Raw genomic sequence first — 20578 nt, 5'->3', positions numbered from 1 at the left:
TTTCCTAAAAGTCATCCAAGTGACGGTTGGAAGTTGGGTACTTCACAACCATATCCGGCAAACGCAAGATAAAGCGATCTACGATGAAAAACAGTGCATGCAACGCGGGAGCATTGTCTTTCATTTTGACTTTGCTGAAAACTGGACCATCGTGCTTCCTGACGAAGTGCAAGCATATCACTGGAAAAAAAAACAAGTTTAGATATTTACATGTGTAGTGACGACAAGAAAATCTACAAACAGCTTTGCCATCATCAGTGAGGACCTGTGTCACGACGCCGCTCACGCTTGCTTGGCTCTAGAAAAAGTGAAGGAGTGGGTTGAAGACAACGTTGCGGTATACTCGTACGTGACGTACGTAAGTGACGGCGCCGCCAGTCATTTCAAGAATCGCTACCAGCTTCACCAATTTGCAAAGGACGATTGCCCACAAGCCCAGTGGTTATTTTCTGCATCTGGACATGGGAAAAATGCATGTGACGGAGTTGGCGGACTCGTGAAGCACCAGGCCACGCTGAACAACCTGAGAGAACGTTCAGTAAGCGCAATTCAGACGGCCAGGACAATGGTGAGCGTTCTATCAAAGAAACTGAAAGGCGTGCATCTTGTATATCTGGACGAAAATGAGGTTGTTCGGTATCGTGAACAAAAAAAAGAAGAGTGGCTGACGGTGCGCGCCTTCCCTGGCATTCAATCTTGGCACGCGTGGCGGCTCAGCAAGTCATCAACAGAAGGGACCTGTGACGTATATGTAGCACGGACAGTCGGATCTGCTTGGAAGCAACTTTATTAAATGGGTACAGCGAGGAAAACCTTAGCGTAAAGTGCCGAATTTGATTTCCCAAGGACTGCTCATTTTGAATGCAGGGACATCTTATTTATCACATTTTTCTTCACGGGGTATTTCACCTACTGTTTTTGTTGGTGGTTACTAATAACTTTTATCTGATCACTATAAAAAAAATCCCAAAATGTTATCCTCCAGCAGGATAAAATATATCGGCTTGCCACGATTCATTCATACACCGAGAGCATCGAAGCTGCTCCAGTTAGGCACTATGGCATCCGTCACCTGAAATTGTTTGTAATCGTAAATACACAGCCAACCTAAATATCTTACTATTATATCTTTGTTTTTGTGTGTGGAAGTAAAGTTATTTATTTTACTCTAGATGTAAAATATACCGGAAGGTACAACTTCACACTGCATCATCTTTTCTCAAGTCATTAGTCTCTAATATGATACCACTTTGTACGCTTATGTAAAATGCTGTATATAGTTTCTCCTCCCTTTTACTGTGTGACCGATCGCTCTTTTTATCAATGACCTCATGTGAATAAATGTATATAAAAGATTTCTGCAAGTTTCATGAAACTGGAACTCAGAGTCTCTTCTTGTATAGGACACTGCTAAGTGTAGGCTTTGAAAAAGGACCCTTCTTTGGGGAGTTGTTTCGTCTTTCACAGTGCAATGATGCAACATGTTTTTAATAGAAATGAATGCCGAAATAGAGTATAACAGGGTACCCAAATTTAAAAAAATCGAAGCTGGTGTTTTTTTTTTATTCGCATTGGAATTTTTCTTTGTTTGATTTTTTTCCCATGTTTGCCTAAATATATTGTAACTATTGTGTCACTCAGATACCTTATTTATTTTTTCAATAATAGCCATATATTAGTAAAATAATGTCTGCAAGTTATGTAATAATTATTAAATTATTTTATGAGATACAGATTTCCAAAGTTTGCCATTTGTCGTTCGAGCAGGCATGTTTGGCAATTTTTAGAAAACTGAATAAATTTTTAATAAATATTATTACTTTATATTACAAGCAAGTTGTACCCATAGTTTGTTTGTAAAAAGTTTTAAAATTCTCCTAATTTTATTGTTTTAATTATTCACTTTCAAACTTGCCCCCTCCATCAGTGCGCGTTATTGCAACTGTTCACCTCTCCCTGCCTTACGATTTTTCTTGTCTCCAAATTTTTTTTCTGGTCAAAACTAAGTGTGGATTCGTTTATACCGGACACTAGACAATGTCATATAAAAACATCAGTTGATTTAAAAATGTCGACCAGCCACCCTTTGGTCGATCTTATCTGAAATCACCCCTCAATTTGTTATAGCTCTCGAATGCTAAAATACCACCTAGGACATTATTTTGAAAGTTAAACCAGTGTCATGGACACCAACGGAGCACCGCTTGTGGAGACCGCACTTTGACGGTATTTACAGTTCCGCAGAGTGCTGCAATCGACGGTTGACCACAGGGATCGCCGACGTCTCGGGCAAGGTCTCTACAAGTTTTCAAAAACTTTCTAGACATTCTGCGATTATTCTACACTACACCGCCCAGCGAGCTGAATTGTGGAGCGGTTAGGACGTACGTTAAGGCCGACTCCGAGGCTTCGGATAGTCCGGAAGCGACGCGATTCATTCTCATAATTTTAAACAAACAAAAAAAAAAAGAGTGAAAGAAAAGTTACGCGGATACTGTGCATTGTTATAAACCTGCTTTTTTGTTTTTGTTTTCTAAAGTAAGAAAAAAAAACACGAATATAATCAATGTTCTTTTTTGTTTTTTCTTATCTCTGATAGTTCTTTTTTTTTCCTTTGGCGGCACATCGGGTTCTTTTAATGCTTAAAAACCTGAGAGGATGCCACGCATATTTAATATAGTGTTTAGAAATGAACTATATGGAATAACTTACTTTAACACTGCAGAAAAGCCAGCTTCAAAACCGTTTGGTTAATATTTTACAGCGAAGCTGTTATAAGCTAGGATCTGGAAAAAATGCGTCCATGAATGCTAACAAAAAACTGACATTTAAGCGGTGTTGCTTCCTTCCGATTGGTCGTGGCAAGCATAAACAGTATGGCGGGGAAGCCCACGTGAGTCAGCCTTCCTTTGCATTACTAGGTGGTGAGGTCCTTATTCCTGATTATCATTTACGGTAACCGACTTATCTCAGCTAAGAGTGTGCTGTGACGAAGCTGAGGGGAGAACGCGCCGATCTAAACTTCTTTCCTTTCGCGTCCGTAATGCTGATAAAGCGACTTAAGCTCTTTTCAGCATCGCCGATAAACAGATCAATTTCCTGTAAAACCGAAAATAGTCGTATACCAACACGTATACGTATACCAAGGACCTACAACGGAACGTGTATCGACCTCATGGTTAGCAAGAACGTTTCCGAAGTCAAAATAAAACCAATGGCGGTTTACCATAGCGACCTTTAGGCAATGACCACCTTAGTCGCTAAGAATTAAATAAAAACAATTAAACAACACAGTTGTGTACGTGTTTTTATGGACATCACATATAAGTTGCATAGATGTCGTATAGTTGTAAAGTGGTGTAGATAACAGCTTTGCTGGTCCTCCATAATCACGTGAAGTGAATGGGCTTTACAATTTTGTTTTTTGACACCCTGTATTTCTCTTTTGTAAAACAAAAATGCTCCTTGACGGTCATCACCATAGTACCACCCAAAGAAGAGGCTGCTTTAATAGGATCGGTCCTTGACTATGGCTTGGTTAGAAGTTTCTGTTTAATAATAATACTTGTGGCCGCAACTGTTTCTTTCCTGCCATTGCTGGGTTATGCAGAAACTTAAGTACCGTAGAGTAGACTGTATTCTTTACATCGTGTAGCATGGGTGGTCTATTAGAGACTCATGTGAACGAGGACATTCCTTAGCGAAACAAGGCCACATTTGAAGTATAATAATGGATAACTTAATATGGATAATTTTTGCGTATTTATGTAAATTCATTTCCTGGATACCGATTATATTACAGGTGTACATTATCTGTGTTCGCGTATTTTTCAAATACATCTTACGAACTCCAAAACGCGAGGTTGGCACACTATAAATAGTGTGCTAACCTAATTTATGAGCATAAATATCTTAATTCAAGATATTTAGACATTCATACGATAAATGTGATAAAAGTGAGGTAAAAGAGCAAGTAAATTTATGATGCGCGGAAATTGAACTTTTACGTGAGAAAACGAGATTCGTCAAAAATAAAAATTAGAAGCTTATGCAAAACAGATCGCCAGCAGTGAAACAAAATCCAAAAGAATTCATGATTACGGAAATCACGAAGATATTCCAAATTTCCTATTTTAATGTTGGTCCTAAGATGGTTTCCTTACATTTATTCAATCATTTATTGGTACTGTCAGCCCTTGCACGGGGCTATTACAGGGTGGAAAAAAAGACAACAAACAAACATGTACGCTTACATTCAAGCATACAGAAGGGTTACAAGTATATTGAGACGATTGGTAATTTCGGCAGTTTACGGAACGGATCACTTCGTAGTTTTTAAACATTTCTTTACACAAGCTATAAAGGTCTTAATTTGTAGCACATACAAGAACATCAGTGATACGCTCAAGAAATTTATTTAGCGACATAGATGACAGAGGGGAATCAGATAACATATTCCAGTCTTTAATAGCCTTCGGAAAAAATGTACTTGAAGCAATCATTTTTAACAGATGAATTAGAAATGTACATGCTATGACGATGTCTTGAGTATTTGGTAGAGCAAATTTCAAAGTACTGAGATTTATTTATCTTTACGCAGTTATGAATGATCTGAAAAATAAATTTTAACCTGTCATATTTCGTTCTTGATTTAAATGTAGGAAGATTGGCGAGTTCACATAGTTTTGGGGGGAATGAACGTGGCTGTATTTATTAAAAAAACCTGGATGCGAGCCGCTGAATTTTCTCCAGCATACTGCAATTGGTAACAGTATATGGGTCCCATACAATTTTAGGATACTCGATGGCGGATCTTACCAGTGTCATATAAGCCAGATTTTTCTATTTCAGAAGTTGCAATAGCGAGGTTTCGTCGAAAGCACCATAGTGCTTTATTATCTTTGATGCATACGTTATCAATGTGAGTGTTCCCTTTTAGATCAGTAGTAAATAATAAGTCTAATTATTTATGTTTTTTAACTCTCTTCAGCTCAGTGCCCGCCATGTAATAATTATAAGCCAAAACATTTTCCTTTCGCGTAATAGACATGAACACTAATTTTTCAAGGTTTAGCACCATTTGCCAAATGTTACACCACTTCTTATTTTCTTCTAAGTTACAGTTTAAGTGAATTTGACCATCTGATGTCTCCATTTCATTGTAAATCACCCAATCGTTGGGGAATGGTTTGATTGAAACTGAGATGTCATTGTGCAGATCGTTAATAAAAAGAACAAGAGCACCCAAGACACCACCCTAGGGTACGCCTGTAACAACTGGGCACAAAGCGAATTTGCTTCCCCCAACTTTAACATACTGTCCCCGTGATGAAAGATACGAAGAAAACCACTTCGGGGTGGCTATATTTTTAAATATAGCACTGATTTTTAATAACAGTTTTGGGTGAGATACCTTTTCAGACGCCTTTGCGGAATCCAGAGATCCTAAATCAGTTTGATCACGGCAGCCTATCATTTGAGAGAGATCATGAACAGTTTCTATGAGCTGGGTAGTCGCTGAAAGATCTCTGCGGAAACCAGGTTGTGATTTAAATATTACATCATAATTTTGAAGGTAAGCCAGTAGATGTTTAGATACGATATGCTTAAGAAGCTTAGAGCATGTACTAGTAAGGGAAATGGTGCGAAAGTTACAGACGTTTTTAACACTACCACACTTGTGGACGGGTATAAGTTTTGCTATTTTTCACGCACTGGGGAAAGAACCGCTATTCATTAGACAAGCTTAAGATGAGAGTAAGGTATTTAGAAACTCAATCTATAAAGTTTCTCTAAAGACAACCGCCATAATGATCACAAATGTACTTTAAGCTATCCGTGGCACAGGGAGATGTATATCTGCCAATTCAAAAATGAAGTTCTACGAAATATAAGAAAGATGACAACATTAAAAAAAGAATATTCGAGAACACCAATATCAATAAGAAATTATGATCTTTCAGAATATGTCTTGATTTTTATACTGCGTCCAAGAGCATTATCACAAGAAAATATATAGAAAACAAGTACCACCTCCTGATGTTGCCTTGAACTTCATACAGGGCCGAAAATAGCGCCAACGGAAATTCTTATAAAGTGGAACAAAGAAGAACATTGAAAAGTTAAAACAAAAAGTAGGACAATTGCTTTGTGAGCATTAACCGAGTTTTAAAATTAAATATTCCTCGAGTAATCAAAACTTGAATCAAACCTACTGTTGAGTTCTACAACTTAACTGTTGTCACGGGTGAATAAGAAGTGAGAGGAACTCTCGCGGTTCCAGCAAGCACACGAGTCAGTTGTCCGGCAGTACCTTCAATTTCATTCCGATTTTCAAGCTATAACCCTGCAAACAAATTGGAACAACCAAGCAGTGCCTTAGCCTCCTGCATTTTTTAAAGGTTGAAAAATAGCTGAGGATCTGTCTTGAAGACGAAGGAAAACAAAAGAGAGGCGTCACTCATCACACTTGGCGGTACCACTGCAGAAGCGGCGTTTCTCCTAAAAACTCTAATATAATTTTTATATAACTTTTAATGCGAAAGCATTAACTATCCCATGGAGCGAAGCACACAGCAACTGTAACCGCAAAGAAAAAAGAAAAAAAAATACGCAAAGGAAATGTTTTTTATCGCACTGGCTGAGCAAAACGACTCCTAGGTAGCCATTGGCGGCCGCGTCACGAGCGCGAGCGCTCGCCCGCCGCTCTCGTGTCAGGCGTTGCCGGAGAAGGGAATGGGGGAGTGCGGGGGGGGGGGGGGGGGGGGGGGGCTGCGGCCACTTTACGAGAGAGCGCGCTTGGCCTTCGCTCCCGTGGCAGGCGGTGTGGCAGGCGGTGTGGGAGGCGGGTGGCGGCTATGGCTGCTTCTGCTCCCTTCGGCGCCGAGAAGCATAGCGTCGCCTGAGGCATATATAACGTCGGCGGCTACAGGCTCGGCAGTAAGCAAACGTGCCCGTCAACGCTAGTACACCGCAGACAAACTAAGGGAGCAGAAGAACAACATTCATGCTTTCGATTCACGACTCATCAGAAGTGCTTAGATGTCCTCGGAATATTTGTGCATCATGCGCACATACCCGTTGTAACTTTTTTACATCTTGCACACATCCTCTTGCGTTGTTAGGACAGGAGTGTAGCAAAGACATGAAGAGACTCCCTTCATGCTAACAAAATGAATATATACATATATATATATATGAACGAATATGTGCAGATGAATGAACCGTTCTTAATCCAATGAATTAAAGAAGCCAAGATTTTCAGGAACCCGCCGAAAGCCAAGGAGCTCTAAAGCTCATAAACAAAGAATACTACTACATGTACACGGGGCGAGACAAACAGTGGGAGGATTTCTGGAGCACAAACGAGCACGTACCACGTGACACTAAGCGTCGTACCGCGTTCCACGCGGCGGCGTGTGTTTCCAGAACACCTCCGATTGGATACATTTCGTTTCTTGTGCATTAATAAGACAGGTAGGAAACGCCAGAAAGCCAAGGTGGAGTGGTGTAGTGGTTTGCACACCCGACCGGACATTGGGAGGCCCAGAGTTCAAATCCTGGCTCCGCCATTTTTTGGCTTTCGGCGGGTTCCTGAAAAACTTGGATTCTTTAATTCATTGGATTAAGTACGGTTCATTCATCTCCACATATTCGTTCATATCCTCCTCGGAGACCACGTACGATGACGTGAAGTGCCCGTGTTGCATATATATATATATATATATATATATATATATATATATATATATATATATTAATAAAACGAGGATTTTTAAGAAGGGCCGGGCGACGTTTAGTTTTGGCTTGAGGTTATAGAGGACGCCTCTGAACGGCGATTGCACTTTAGAAACTGGCAACAGGGCGAAGGTCGTTTCAAGCACTTCGGGCGGATACAACGAGCTCACGACTAAAACAGCAAACTTCCGACGTGTAATCCAACATCGCTGGTATATAATGCAATTCCTAGTCAAGTTGTCAGAAACAATCAACGAAGGATGCATAAAGGCAGAACAAACCTCATTTAAATTCTAAGTAGGCACGGAAACCAAACGTGTCCTGCGGACACCGGTCAGTACTTTGCCTTTCACTGGGTGCCAAGCCACTGAAGTCTTCCATTTTAACGAAGCTCATTTTAATGAACGCCGGTTTACATAACCTCGTTCAAACAAACCATTTATAGAAAAACCCAGCTTAGAAAAAATGGCGGTGTGCCTCCTTTTAGCCAAAATGGAGTGTTCGGGTCGCCCATGTGGGTCAACTTTTTTTGTAATGAGCCGCCGCAGGCTGTATCTGCAAACCGACGCGAATGGTTGAAAAGATGGGTTAACACCTGTCCCAGTGATACACGCGCGAAGTAGGAGACCCATTTTTAGGTAGCGTTCCTTTTTTTTTTTTTTTTGATAAACGGCGGTGCTCTAAACTAAGCCTCCCTTTTTTTTTTTTTATCCGAGTTTCGATAGGACGTGACAGTTCTCTGAAACGTGTTTCAATGAAATGGCGCTCATTCAACAGTAGTGAATTCCTAAGTCACTGCGGCATCGCTAGGAACGAGGTCGTTGAAAAACTAGCCAGGCTCAAACTGATACAACCCCGAATTCTGGCTGTCCAGAGCAAAGCCCCTCGCAGACGCGAAGCTTCTGGTGGCCCGGGCTGCCAAAGCCAACCATCGCGACGCGAGGTACACAGCGGGACACCGCCTAGCTCTGCCTCCACAGGGAGCTAACCCACTAACAGCGGCTGTTATCCATTGACTCCGAACGAGCGGTGCCTTGACTCCAGTGATACTGCACTTCCTCAGGCGCGAGCGCTGAGTGGAAGGTTTTTTGTCTCCAAAACCTTTACGGACTTCAACGAAAAAAAAAAAATTGAATTGTAGCAGTGACCAGAGTTCTATACCATCCATCCACATATAGGCAAGCCGAAGGTATGGGTTAAGAAGAGAAAAAAAGCTTGGCAAAAAAAGGTCAGATTTTCTGTCATTTTCACCTAAGGGGTTTTTATTAAACAGCGGGCAACAGGTTCCGGTTCTACGAGGAAAACACCAGCCAGCCTTTTTTTTTACGTTTAAGCGGGAGATTGCAATCAATTTTCCCTCTTACATATTTAGAATCCGCCTATGGGCACAGCAGTTTTTAAATCTTTTGCCATACCCATCCAAAATGTTTGACGTGTTTGTGATGTCCGTCAAAGTTTTATAAGGGGCCTGATGTAACCTTTAAGACTTTTTATAGGGTGTAAGGGACCCGTCATAGCTTTTTGGGGAGACCGAGGGGGGGGGGGGGGGGTCTGTTTCAATCCTTCTCTTGAAAAGGCAACACCTATAACAATCAATTTGACGAATATGTGGAAGAAATCACGTGTCCATTCCGGATGTATGCGCCGCAAAAACCGCTTGGCCATTTTGTTAGGGACGGACAAACCGATTTTTGGAAATCGAGGAGGCGTGAACCCGTCCCTTCCCGTCGTGGCGCGTCCCAAGCGTAGTGAATACAGGCATGGATGAGCGAACCTGTGGCGGGAGGGAGGTTGCTACTCTTAATTTCAAGTTTCCCATTTTCCGTCGTTTCCTGCCTAGCACGTTTTTTCATCGCAAAGTCCTCGGTCACGAAAGAGAGAGGGTGCGTGGGGACAATGGGGGATTTGGTCTTTGTTTGGTAGATAACCTTTTTCAGTCTTTCGAAATACAGCCTTCGTCAGAAGCTGTCCGCCCTGTTTTTTTTTTTTTATTTTTTTTTTTTTTTTATTTTGTTATTCAGCAATTGTAAACCCAAAGCAGAACAACGAAGGGACCTTCGTTGTCGGCTTGGCGTCCCATGCGTGAGACCTATTTTCTAGAGCAGCGGAGTGCGCTTATAAAGGAGGTTTCAGTGCCCTGTTTCTGGCGCCTCTCGTGCGTCTGGCTGGCTGCAGCGAGCGAAGAAAGACGCCTGTGACGACATCAGTACTGTGCACAAATTTTCACAACAGCAGCGGAGGTTCGTTGCAGGATCGTGGGTCTTGCTAAACGTGCTACTTACAGTGTGTTTGTGTCCGAGTGGTGCACCCTCTTGGTTTTATTGGCTGAACTACCAAAAATCTATGGAGTTTACCCAGCGGTATTGCGAGTACCTTTGAAATATGCTTGTATGCGACAAAGAAAAAATCGATTTTCACTATTTGGTCTGATCACTTTCTTTTACAGCTGCCTATGCTCCCTGTTTGAGCAAACGTTGGCTCTTATCACCTTTTGAGCTAACATCCCTGTAAAACTAAATGTCTGAAATATGTTTGTAATATGGGTTTAAACTGGATTTTGTTCTATGGTTCGCAATAATGTGGGTGTCTAAAGGGTTGAAGGAAAGATGGGGTCTGAAAGGCTGAAGGGTCTGACGGGCAGAAAGGGTTTAACGGTCTGACGGGCTGGAGGGGTTTTTCGGGCTTAGAGGGTCCCATAACACATCAGGGCTCCAGCGCTATATTTAATAGGCCAGTCGGCTTGCTCCTCATTTATAGTGCAGCTCCAAATAGCGAGATGTTTCACCTTCGCCTTCCCGGGTTCCCTTAAAAGAACCGCCAGTATTTATAAGAAACGTCAAAGTAACTCCTAAATGGATCGAAGGCAAGCAGAACAAACTCGGAAGATGTTCCTGGTTGGTAGAGGCAGGTGTGGAAGTCAGCAATTTAGTGAAGAGTGTTCCACTAAAATATCTAATTTTTAAACTGAAGTTACATGACCAAATTTAGATTATTGATGAAGACGCGATATTAGCGTCGGTACCGACCGGTGGTCCCAAGCTGTCTCCTATAGTGCAGGCTGCACGTGGTCTTCTGAGCGTCCACCTCTCAGGGACCCTCTTCGCTTAAATAGTTCCATTGCCCGAAGAGAGAGCGGTGGTCCCACACAACAGGTTGGGTATCGGCCCCTACTGCGCACGGAGGTTTTCAAGAATGCCGGCGGGAAGAAAGTTTTGGTGGAAAGAAACGCGGCCGCGCCTATGGATGCCGGCCCCACCACAGTACTCCCCTTCAGTCCCTGGACGAACGTTCGACGATAATTCAGGACCATGCATCTTCGTCAGAAGAGAAGGAGACGCGAGTGTTGTTTCTTTAGTCGGCGTCACGGTGGGACTTCCGGTATTTGAAGGAGCTCTCCGAGGCGGAGGAAGTCCAATGGCAAACGGAATGGAACAGTTCATGTGGAAAGATAAACATTTCTATGATGAGCTGCTATTACTTAGTTATTAGCGTGAGCATCGACCGTGAGTGGCGTCAGAAAGGCCGCAGAACGTCGCCCGCATTAGCGTGCTGGTCTCCAGACCCCGCATTGAGTCCGCCGCATGCAGGGACTCGCGTAAAATGGCAGGCGGTGGGATGTTGCCGTCAGTGGCCGACGGCGAGTGAATTGCGAGGATTTTCCTTGCGGTGAGGGAACCGCTTGAACATACTCACATTGACATAACTTCTACACTCCGGAAAATAATAAACGCGAATCTTCTAGATGTACGGAGAAGCGTGTCTTCTCGTTCCTGCGCGCATGAATATGTTTTCGGTAAAAATTCAAAATTCTATAACTAAACTGTGAATTCGTGAGGACAAAAAAAAAAAAGAAAGAAATATATCTGAGCCACTCATCACTGTTCTACGTGTGAAAAATACCCATATCAAAGCTGGCCGCTCGAAATCCTAAGTTTCTGTGCTGTCTAAGAAAAAGCGTGATTCCCGTTTTTCGAGTGTCTCGTTAATGAAAAGCTCACCTTGACCTTCCGCTATTATCTTCACGTCGTAGGATCTCTCGCCTTTGTCTTCTTCACAAGGTATTTTATACGCCCATCTTTAAACAATCTCTCTTAAACCCCCCATCATACATCTCGGCTAGAATTGACCATCCTTGTAAGATCGCCCGCCTACAATGCTTCACCCTCGGACACCAGAAGGCGCTCTTACCATCTGCGATTGTGGACTGGAATGACCCCCCCAGAACCTCATCGGCATCACCGACAGTGGAAGATTTCGGGACGCCATCACCAACTACTTCATGTAAACCCACTGCCCTCTGTAACGCCACTTGTGGCCCTGAGGGTATTATAAATAAATAAATAAATAAATAAATAAATAAATAAATAGGTGAAGGATAAATATTTTCAGTAGACCAAAAGCCCCATGTAGTTATGCATTACATTCATCGTAAGCCATCCGTCTTTTTTTTTTTGTCAATGTAGGGCACAACGGGGCAGCCCAAGCCAGCGCGACTGTCTCATTTCAATGTTGTCAACAACGCCAACATTCTGGGCCGCTTCGTTGGATACCATGAACAGGTATCGTGCTGTTTTCCCAAATAGCATTACTTGAATTAATTGAACCCAAATATTGTCATTCTTACACTAAACGAAGAAAAAAAAGCATTCCGCGAAATTTGCTATTTCGGTTAAATCATGCAGGTTGTTTTACCAATTCCTGAATAGAATATATAGAATGATGAATAAAATATTTACCTGATAAAATCTGGATAATATAGCCAACTACGGCGGGAAAATACTATACTCTTGTTTAGAAGTTGTAATAGACCACAATTTTATCTAGATACACACAAAGAATATAAAAAAAACTAACTGAAAAATAACAAAAATTTCCCTGCATCAGCGATATTTTAAAAATATTCCCTCATTCAATCGTTTCAATAAAATTTGGTTTCGTACGTACACATATGAACATATATGCAATATAAATAACTAAGTTTTACCTTGATCGTAGTATTAATGTTATTGAAGAAAAACTTAACGTGTTTCCACCTACGAACTCGCTAATCTTTCCGAAAACAATATAAAACGGACAGAGTTTGACTTTTCTTTAAATATTTTTGTAAGATATAAAATAGATTAATTGTTAAACATAATAATATCTATCTTTTGTGTGTCAGGTGAAGGTCCCAGTACCCTTGTTTCAGCCGTGACAGAAGGGGGTAAAAAATACAATTCAGGACAGGTGTAAGAAATAAAAAGTGGTATTTAGCAGTAATTATATAAGATTAATAAAAATAAGGTGTAAGTATTTGAGTGATGTATTTTAGTTATAAATCCTATGCCCGTCATCTAAATACGCTATAGCAGTTCCAAGAAGGTCTAAAACTGAATTCACGTTGGCCCTTAATAATGGCGAATTAATGTTGTATAGAGGATTATTTTCTTAAGTTTCCTAATATTCAAACCAGAAAATACAGTGGAAACGGCAAAAAGAAAGTGTTCGTCCAGAATAATGTTATCGACTAAGAAAGATGTCAGGGAACTACAGCGGATAAACAATAAAGGGGATTAATTATTTAAATTCGCTAACTCTCTCTATTATTTTAGCTGAGGTATTTCAATTAGAGAAAAGCAGCACGTCGGTATATAACCCGACTACTTGTTAAGCATTAGAAGAAACATATTATTTCTGTTATTACTTCGCAAATTACTAAAATTTACAGCGGGACTACTCACAAAATTTTATTTTATAAAATCTAGCAAGTCTATCATTCCTATACTGACAATGGGATACTAATCTCAAATTAAATATGCCAGCTAAAAAGCATAGTGTACATTTTTTCGACATACTTGGTAATTAATCCACTAATTGTGTTTAATCCCGTGCCAAGACATCTGTCGTGGATTGTAACGCTGATCTGCAAGAATAATTAAAATATTTTAAGTGCTTTGTTAGTTTTGAATATTCTCTATGAAAAATAAAATATATATTTCAACAAATAAACCTTTACAAATCGTAATATTTTAGAGAAATTTCTTTCCGGAAACGAACCGCCGGCGACAATGGCCATTAGGGGTTGCGAAAAAAAAAATTCTGATTGAATAACTATCGTTTAATATTTTGCGTTTTACTCGGTGAAAATAAACATTTAGCTAGTATTAGGAATTTGCTGAGCGTAAACGCAAACCCTTAGATAAGTCGGCTTTATGAAGACTTAAAGCGCGCGTAAATTAAGCCAGGAAGTGCGCCTAAGTATCCATTCGTGCAGCAGGAACAAGGCAGACAATGCGAAAACGCGGATGATATTGTCATTAACTGAGTTTTCGCGAAAAAGTGTTTGTTACGAGGTTTTATTTCTCATATATGGACTTCTTTTTATCTACGAGGCTCAGGCAAATGTGACGTTCTCTAAGACTGCAAACGTTTATTCTTTATTTTGCTTATAGAAACCCAAGACTGTTTTTGTTTGCAGCGTGAATCGATCTGCGTAAACTCTGAGCTAATACATGGATCAGGCAGGACAATGGGCGTGTTGGCTGCCACGCTGTTCGGATCTACCATTGTGATGGCGGGACCTACCTTCTTGCCCAAATTAGCCCTCGAAGTCATCACAAAACACAGGTAACACGAGCTTTGCATGGAATTTTTACTATTCCCCAGTATAGCCTGTTTCGTATTAGGAAAGGATTCGAAATTGCATTCTCTGCGGCATGGAGGCCTAAGCCAAGATGTGGAACCACTGTCTAAATACTGGACTTTATGCTTAATTTTCAGAACCTGCCAATAAATATGTGCACTGCCAATTACCATATTGAATTCAAACGCATTTTTTACACCCGCTTTAAACTCAGGCCTCATCCTTCATAGACAGAATATCCCAGTATGCCGTGCTCAAAACGCCATTGTGTATACAAACCCATCTGTCATAAATTTTTCCTTTCAATCAGTCCTATATAGATCTACATTGCATGCCTACGGTGTTTGCTTCTTTAATTTGAGAATATGCACCTTATTCTCCAAGAGGCCCGTGGCGGAGAGAATAAGACTAAAATTATTGTTAGTGCCTACCTTGCAGATGTACTAAAACATAAATGTTCTAAACTTTTACGAAACATAAAACTGCGCTGTAAGTATACTGATAGTAGTCTAAAAGCCCAACACCACGCCGCACTCCACGACCGGAAGTCGTCCACGTCGTGCGCCTCACACCGTACTACGCGCGATAAGACTGTGAACTGCGATCGTGTGCAACGCTTGAAAGGATTGTAGTTTGCCAGCTTCGTATTTTCCCGTTCTTTTGTTTGTCTTTCTCTGCTTTTCTGTCTTTAATGTAGCATCGATGCGATGCCTTTTTAAATGGGGAAGTAATGCCACGCGCTTCGCTGAGCGAGCGCGTGCGTGGCCGAGTGGTTACTGCGCTTGATTCTCGTGAGGAAGCCCAGAGTTTGATTCCTGGGAGCGACGGGTCTTTTATTTATTCTTTGCAATTTAGATTTCTGTTAAATTTGAAAACCTGTTGCTTTTTCGAGGTCCGAATGTTCTACACGCGCAATCTTTTCCGCCGATTATTCCTGAACCCCACGCGTGTACTACATAAGGGGTTCCGCGTGGCGAGCCGCAGTCAGTCTCGCACCAGCGTTCAATCCTGCTCTTACGCCGCCATCGACGCCCGCGGCGATCTATTGTTTTCTTCTGTTCCCTTTTGGTTTTGGGCACAAGTTTGCCCCATGAAATGCTTAGTTTGTTTAAGTTCTCGTCGCCTCATCCATTTTCATTCGTGACAATAAGAGCATTTTAGCATTTCTTTGTTTGTTTTTTTTAGAAACTATATCTTTGCTACAAGCGACAGTAAAGATTCTAATTGACAGCCCTGTAGGCATACAGTGTAAAAAAAAAAGGTTAAAGCTGTACCACTAAATATCTTGCAGAAAAACGAGTAAACTGAATTTGTGCAAAAGTGCGTTTTGCCGTTTAAAGAGCCGTCCATTCTGTCTTGAGGTGGCCCAACCGAACACCCAAACATGATGATTTTTACAGAAGAGTTCATTGCCATTGGTTGTTGATCCTTTATTTAAAATAATTTTGTACTGAACTGGAAAAAGGAGCTGTCAGACTTTCCACTCTTGTGAAAAAGGAAGAGCAGCGGACCTGTAGCTTTTGTTCTCGGCAGTGGCTTTCCAGGCGAGTGATCTGCTCTTGTTTCGCAAGGGAATCGAAGCGCTCGACGCAGGGGAATTTTAAGGCGCGTTCACACTCTTGCAACCGAGTACGACCGAGAAAGACTTCTTGGGACCGGATGCACTGAGCGGAGCTGGTCCTAAGAGATCGCAAGAGGCTTAAAAACCGGTTTGGTCTCTCTCGGTCGCACTCGGTTGCAAGAGTGTGAACGGGCCTTTAGGCGATAGCGGCCTCGCGGCGGTTGCTGATCCATTCGCGCTGCTGCGCACATCGCCGCTCGTTCCGTTCGCGCTCTTCTTGCTCTGAAGAGATGTTGCCGCCATCTATGAGCGACTGCAGCAACCAGTTCTCTGGTTGACGAGGCTGAAGAGTTTGCCGCGATCTATGAACGAGGGCGGCAAGAAGATAACCTTGGACAGCTACCGTCATCTATGAGCGACGGCTGCAAGAGAGTTGTGTCGACCACGAGTGTCGATATTTTATTGATGGCGGACACGATCCTTGGGAAACTATTCCTTAAAGGGATGGTGAACCGTAATTTGGATTTAAAAAAAACAATGCTGGAGATATAGGCGGGGCGCTACAATCCCTACAACACTGCTAGTAAGGCGATATCTCGAATGGACGACCGTATTTTTGGAAAAAGAAGTCGAGATTGAACCAGGCCGACGAGGCGCGTGACGTCAAGATACCTGGTTTCCTTCTCTCTTCACTTCGCTCCCTCAAGGCCGCGAGGCGGAGAAGACGCGAGGCCGTTCCCTCTCCTTCTTCGAGAAACATGGCGCCAACATTCCTGCCAAATGCGCCTCCTTTTTTTTTTTTAAATACGGTCATCCGTTCGAGATATCGCTGTATAAGTAATGTTTTTGGTGTTTCTAGCATCCCGTTGCACGTTTTTGCCGCGTGTTTTGGGGAATCCAGATTCCGATTCAGCATCCCTTTAACAACTCCGCTCTAAAAAAAAAATCATTTGAGGTTGCGCTTTGCGCTGCAATTTGGCGTCGTTCCTCGCGCCTCTTCTCTGCATAGCACGCCACCGTCGAGCCCGCCAAAGCCTGCGACGGTGTCACGTTTAAAGATACTTCCTTCGAGCGACGGCGCCGGCTGCGGCAGCTGTTCTCGCAACATCTCGTCAGGTATGAAGAGAAGGTGCAGAGCTCCCACCACGGCTCTCTCTCCCGGGCGCTGCTTCTCCCCGGTCTCGCTGTTTTTGGCTCGACAAGTAGGCATGAGCTTCGCGCTGACGCTGCCTCCCAGACGGAAAAAAAAAAAACAACGCGGACATGATGGATGAATACGTAGAAGAAGACGAAATTTCGATGATTTCTCTCTCGTATTTCCTGCTCGCGATGGAGGAAGAGGAGCAGCGAGCGTCAAAAAAGCAGCGTCGCCGTCGGCGGTGGTGGATACGCCCATGCTTACGAGACCGCAAAGGGACGGGACAAGCAAGCTGCCTGCTTCCTCGTCTTTGCAAGCATGCCAGTGACCCTTAGCCATGCCAGCGACGTTGGATTTCTTCGATGGCTGTTCAACTCTTTCGACTGCTGGTTTGAACAGCGCTTAAGGCTCTGGAATTTTCTTGTCACTCTAAATAAAAGTGTGCTTGTAGCTCAGTAAGAGCACTAGCAGGCCGGAAATGCCTCCTGGGAAGCCATTGGACGTGAACACTTTGAGATACTAATTTATCGAGTGTTACTATGTCCCACATTCAATGGCCTTAATAATGGGATTTAATTTAAGAATAAATAATCTTTAAATTTACTCGAATACAGAACAAGACATGAACCAAACGTCGACTGAATGTACTAGGACGTCGGTAGATGCCCGTATTTAGGGACAACTATTGAACTTCCGGTTACTTTACATGCACGAGGCTCGGGGAGCAGCTATGCGCCATTCAGCCCCCTGTTCGCGGCACGAAGTTTGTGCATCGCCGCCTGGTGGATGTTTTTCAAAACCCAGAGTGACGATGCTCCAACATACTCTGCTGGTGCAAGCACGTGCAATGTCAAACTTCTATGCGGTATAAAAATTAAAACATGACATCGTGGGTAGCACATGCACTACCGACAGCAGAGACAACAGAAAACAGAAGCGCCCCTAGAGAGCATCTCACGGCGAAAAGTAGAGATCAGTGAGGACAAGCCACCACCGACGTTCATATTGCGGGTGTTCGAAAAGTGCCTCACGTAACCTTGTCGGAAGCTTACATGAGGCAACGTCGATTCTGTCCTTTCCACCGTATCTCAGGCTCACGTTTCGCTGTCTTTCAGTTTTTTAAGTAGCACAGCTACACATGCGGTGTCTTCGCTATATACGAAATAATCGTTACATTTGTGTGGGCCCTTCGGAACAGTAAGAGGAAAGCACAATAGCTACTTCGGCGTGATCTCACTGAACTTCCGTGATGCGGTATATACAATCGCGGGCAATGCGAAAAAGCCCGGCTGGAAGTGCGTGGCTTAAAAGGGCGGTCACGCTATCAGTCAAATGAAAGCTCGACCATATGGAGGCTTCAGCGGCTATTCACATTTTGTCGTCACTCCCTGCTTGACCAGCTATTGCTGAGTCGCCGGGTTTAAGCGTGGCTGAATCGGCCGCATGGGCATATTGAACAATCAGTTTTCGGCCGATTCAAAATACGTTCATGGGATAAAGGCTTATAAGTGGTATTTACTACATTTCGCTCAGCGCTATTGTCAGTTATGACGCAGCAACCGTCGGCTGACCAAGTGGGGACTGATGACTAAAATCGAACAGCTGCAAAAAGGCTGCTTCTTCAACGACTGCTCCTATGGTAATCCAGCTTTTCTCGTATAGATATTACTGGGGGTCTTTGGAGCAACGCTTGAGCCGGGACTTTTTTTTTTTTTTATCTCGTCCGCCACTGCGTCTTTCAAGATAAAAATAACCACGGATTTCCTGCAAGGCCAAAATATCTTTTGGCCACTCGCTCAAATCGGGGCGCTGCTTTTTATGAAAGCATAGGCGTTCCATAAACGTGTATATCAGAACAGCCGCGGAGGCGACCATGGCTTGGTATCCATAGCAGCTACCACGCGCTTTAGTTTCAGGCGAACGTGAATACTTCGCCCAAAGGCTGGATGTGAACAAACACAACGCATCACACGTAACTCCCTAGGTGCAAGGCGACCTTGCGACCAGACTAAGAAGTAGGTCTGGAAGAGACTGCCATGAATTGGCCGCTTTTAGGATCGTGATAGTTTCTCTCGTATGTGAAAGCGTCTTTCGGGTAAAACAGAGTGTACTTGTTCGTTAATTTTTCTAACATTTATCTCGATGCCTTGCACCTCCGTTCGATAATCCGCTTGGGTTTTGGGTACACACTGGTTTGAGCAAGTCTTACGATTTCTAAGAGAGCGTGGCCACTTTGCTAAGGCGACAAACCTCGTCAAGAAGACGATCGCCTGTTCATTTTAAGTTCCCATGCATTAGGACGAAACATCAAAGGGGCCCTAAGGAGGTTTCTGAGATCACCTAAATATGGCTACAATTCACTTTGCGGGCTGTGCGCATTCTCGAAATATCTAAATAATGGCAATACGCGTCCGATTTCTCAATAAAAAAAAAAAAAAAACAGTCAAAGATCGCAATACGCCCAGGTCACCTCCGGCGAAGGAAGGAGCCTGTTCCGAAACCGGGAAAACTGTCATGCAAGAACAAGCGAAATGACTTCGCTCTTCCGACCGGTGGTACCGCGGAGTGATATCTTGAATGCGCGCGGCTCGTTGCCCTTATAGCCCAGACTACGATTCAAACGGATGAGCACCCGCTATACAGAGCTGACGACGGGACATAACACCCCTGCAAAAGACAATGAAAAACAAAAACAAGAAAAGAAGCAGTACGCTCGTTTGAGACGGTCATCGCAGTATAATGTTTTCTCTTGAAAAAAAAAAATCTACATTTTTCGACAACTTTTTTTATTTCATAATCTACAAAGGTACGCACACTTTGTAAAAACATCGTTCGCGATCTGAACATATTGTCGCGTTTTTATTCGGAACATGTCGTCCTAGCTGCCGGAATAATATTCCTATCATTGCCTGAGATGACCTCGGTGTGTTCAGTTTTCATTGCTATTTTAATAGGAAAATGAACCGAACATCGTTTTGATTTATAAATTTATAGGATGCTTAGAGACCGCAGAGGTGAGTTATTGCCATATTTTTGCTGATCTCGAAAATCTTCCCTGGGCACTTTAAATCTAGTGTGACGAGATCACACTAGAGTTCACCTATTAGCCCCTAAAATTAGGTTTGATGGCTTAAGACTCGCCAGCATATATTTATAAAAAATAACTCACAATTTCAGGTGCACGATGGTCTACGGTTCAACGACCTTGTTTTTCGCCATGGTTCGGGACCTTGAAGAAGGAGTACATGACGTTTCTTCGGTTAGAAAAGGTAGGAATGTTAGCTTTAAAAAAAGAAATATATTATTCAGCGACCAGGAGCAAACGGTAAGGAACAGCTTTAGTTATGCCGCCTCCAGCGTAAACTTGCTACCTTCGTCAGCAATTAGGCGTTTCGTGCACCTCAAACGCAGGCTGATAGCCAGAGCACGGCGGAAGGCTTAGAGCGCGCGCTGGAGGCCGGGCACTTGAATGGCACGCCCTGCCGTCCTCCTTTTCTTGGTGACCATAGCGTCACATTTT

General features: G+C 42.8%; 1 protein-coding gene across 1 annotated transcript in view; it reads left to right on the top strand.

Moving 5' to 3' along the window:
* LOC8024319 (putative acyl-CoA synthetase YngI) overlaps positions 1-20578 on the top strand; it is an 85819-nt gene that overhangs the window by 44288 nt on the left and 20953 nt on the right. The window contains exons 8-10 of the mRNA XM_040214673.1: positions 12201-12296; positions 14195-14343; positions 20236-20327. Of these exons, the coding sequence (XP_040070607.1) occupies positions 12201-12296; positions 14195-14343; positions 20236-20327 (337 nt within the window). The remainder of the gene's footprint in view (positions 1-12200; positions 12297-14194; positions 14344-20235; positions 20328-20578) is intronic.

Source organism: Ixodes scapularis, unplaced genomic scaffold (assembly GCF_016920785.2).
Source record: "Ixodes scapularis isolate PalLabHiFi unplaced genomic scaffold, ASM1692078v2 PGA_scaffold4__175_contigs__length_147842914, whole genome shotgun sequence".
Lineage (NCBI taxonomy): Eukaryota > Metazoa > Arthropoda > Arachnida > Ixodida > Ixodidae > Ixodes > Ixodes scapularis.
This window is presented reverse-complemented; position numbering and strand designations above follow the sequence as displayed.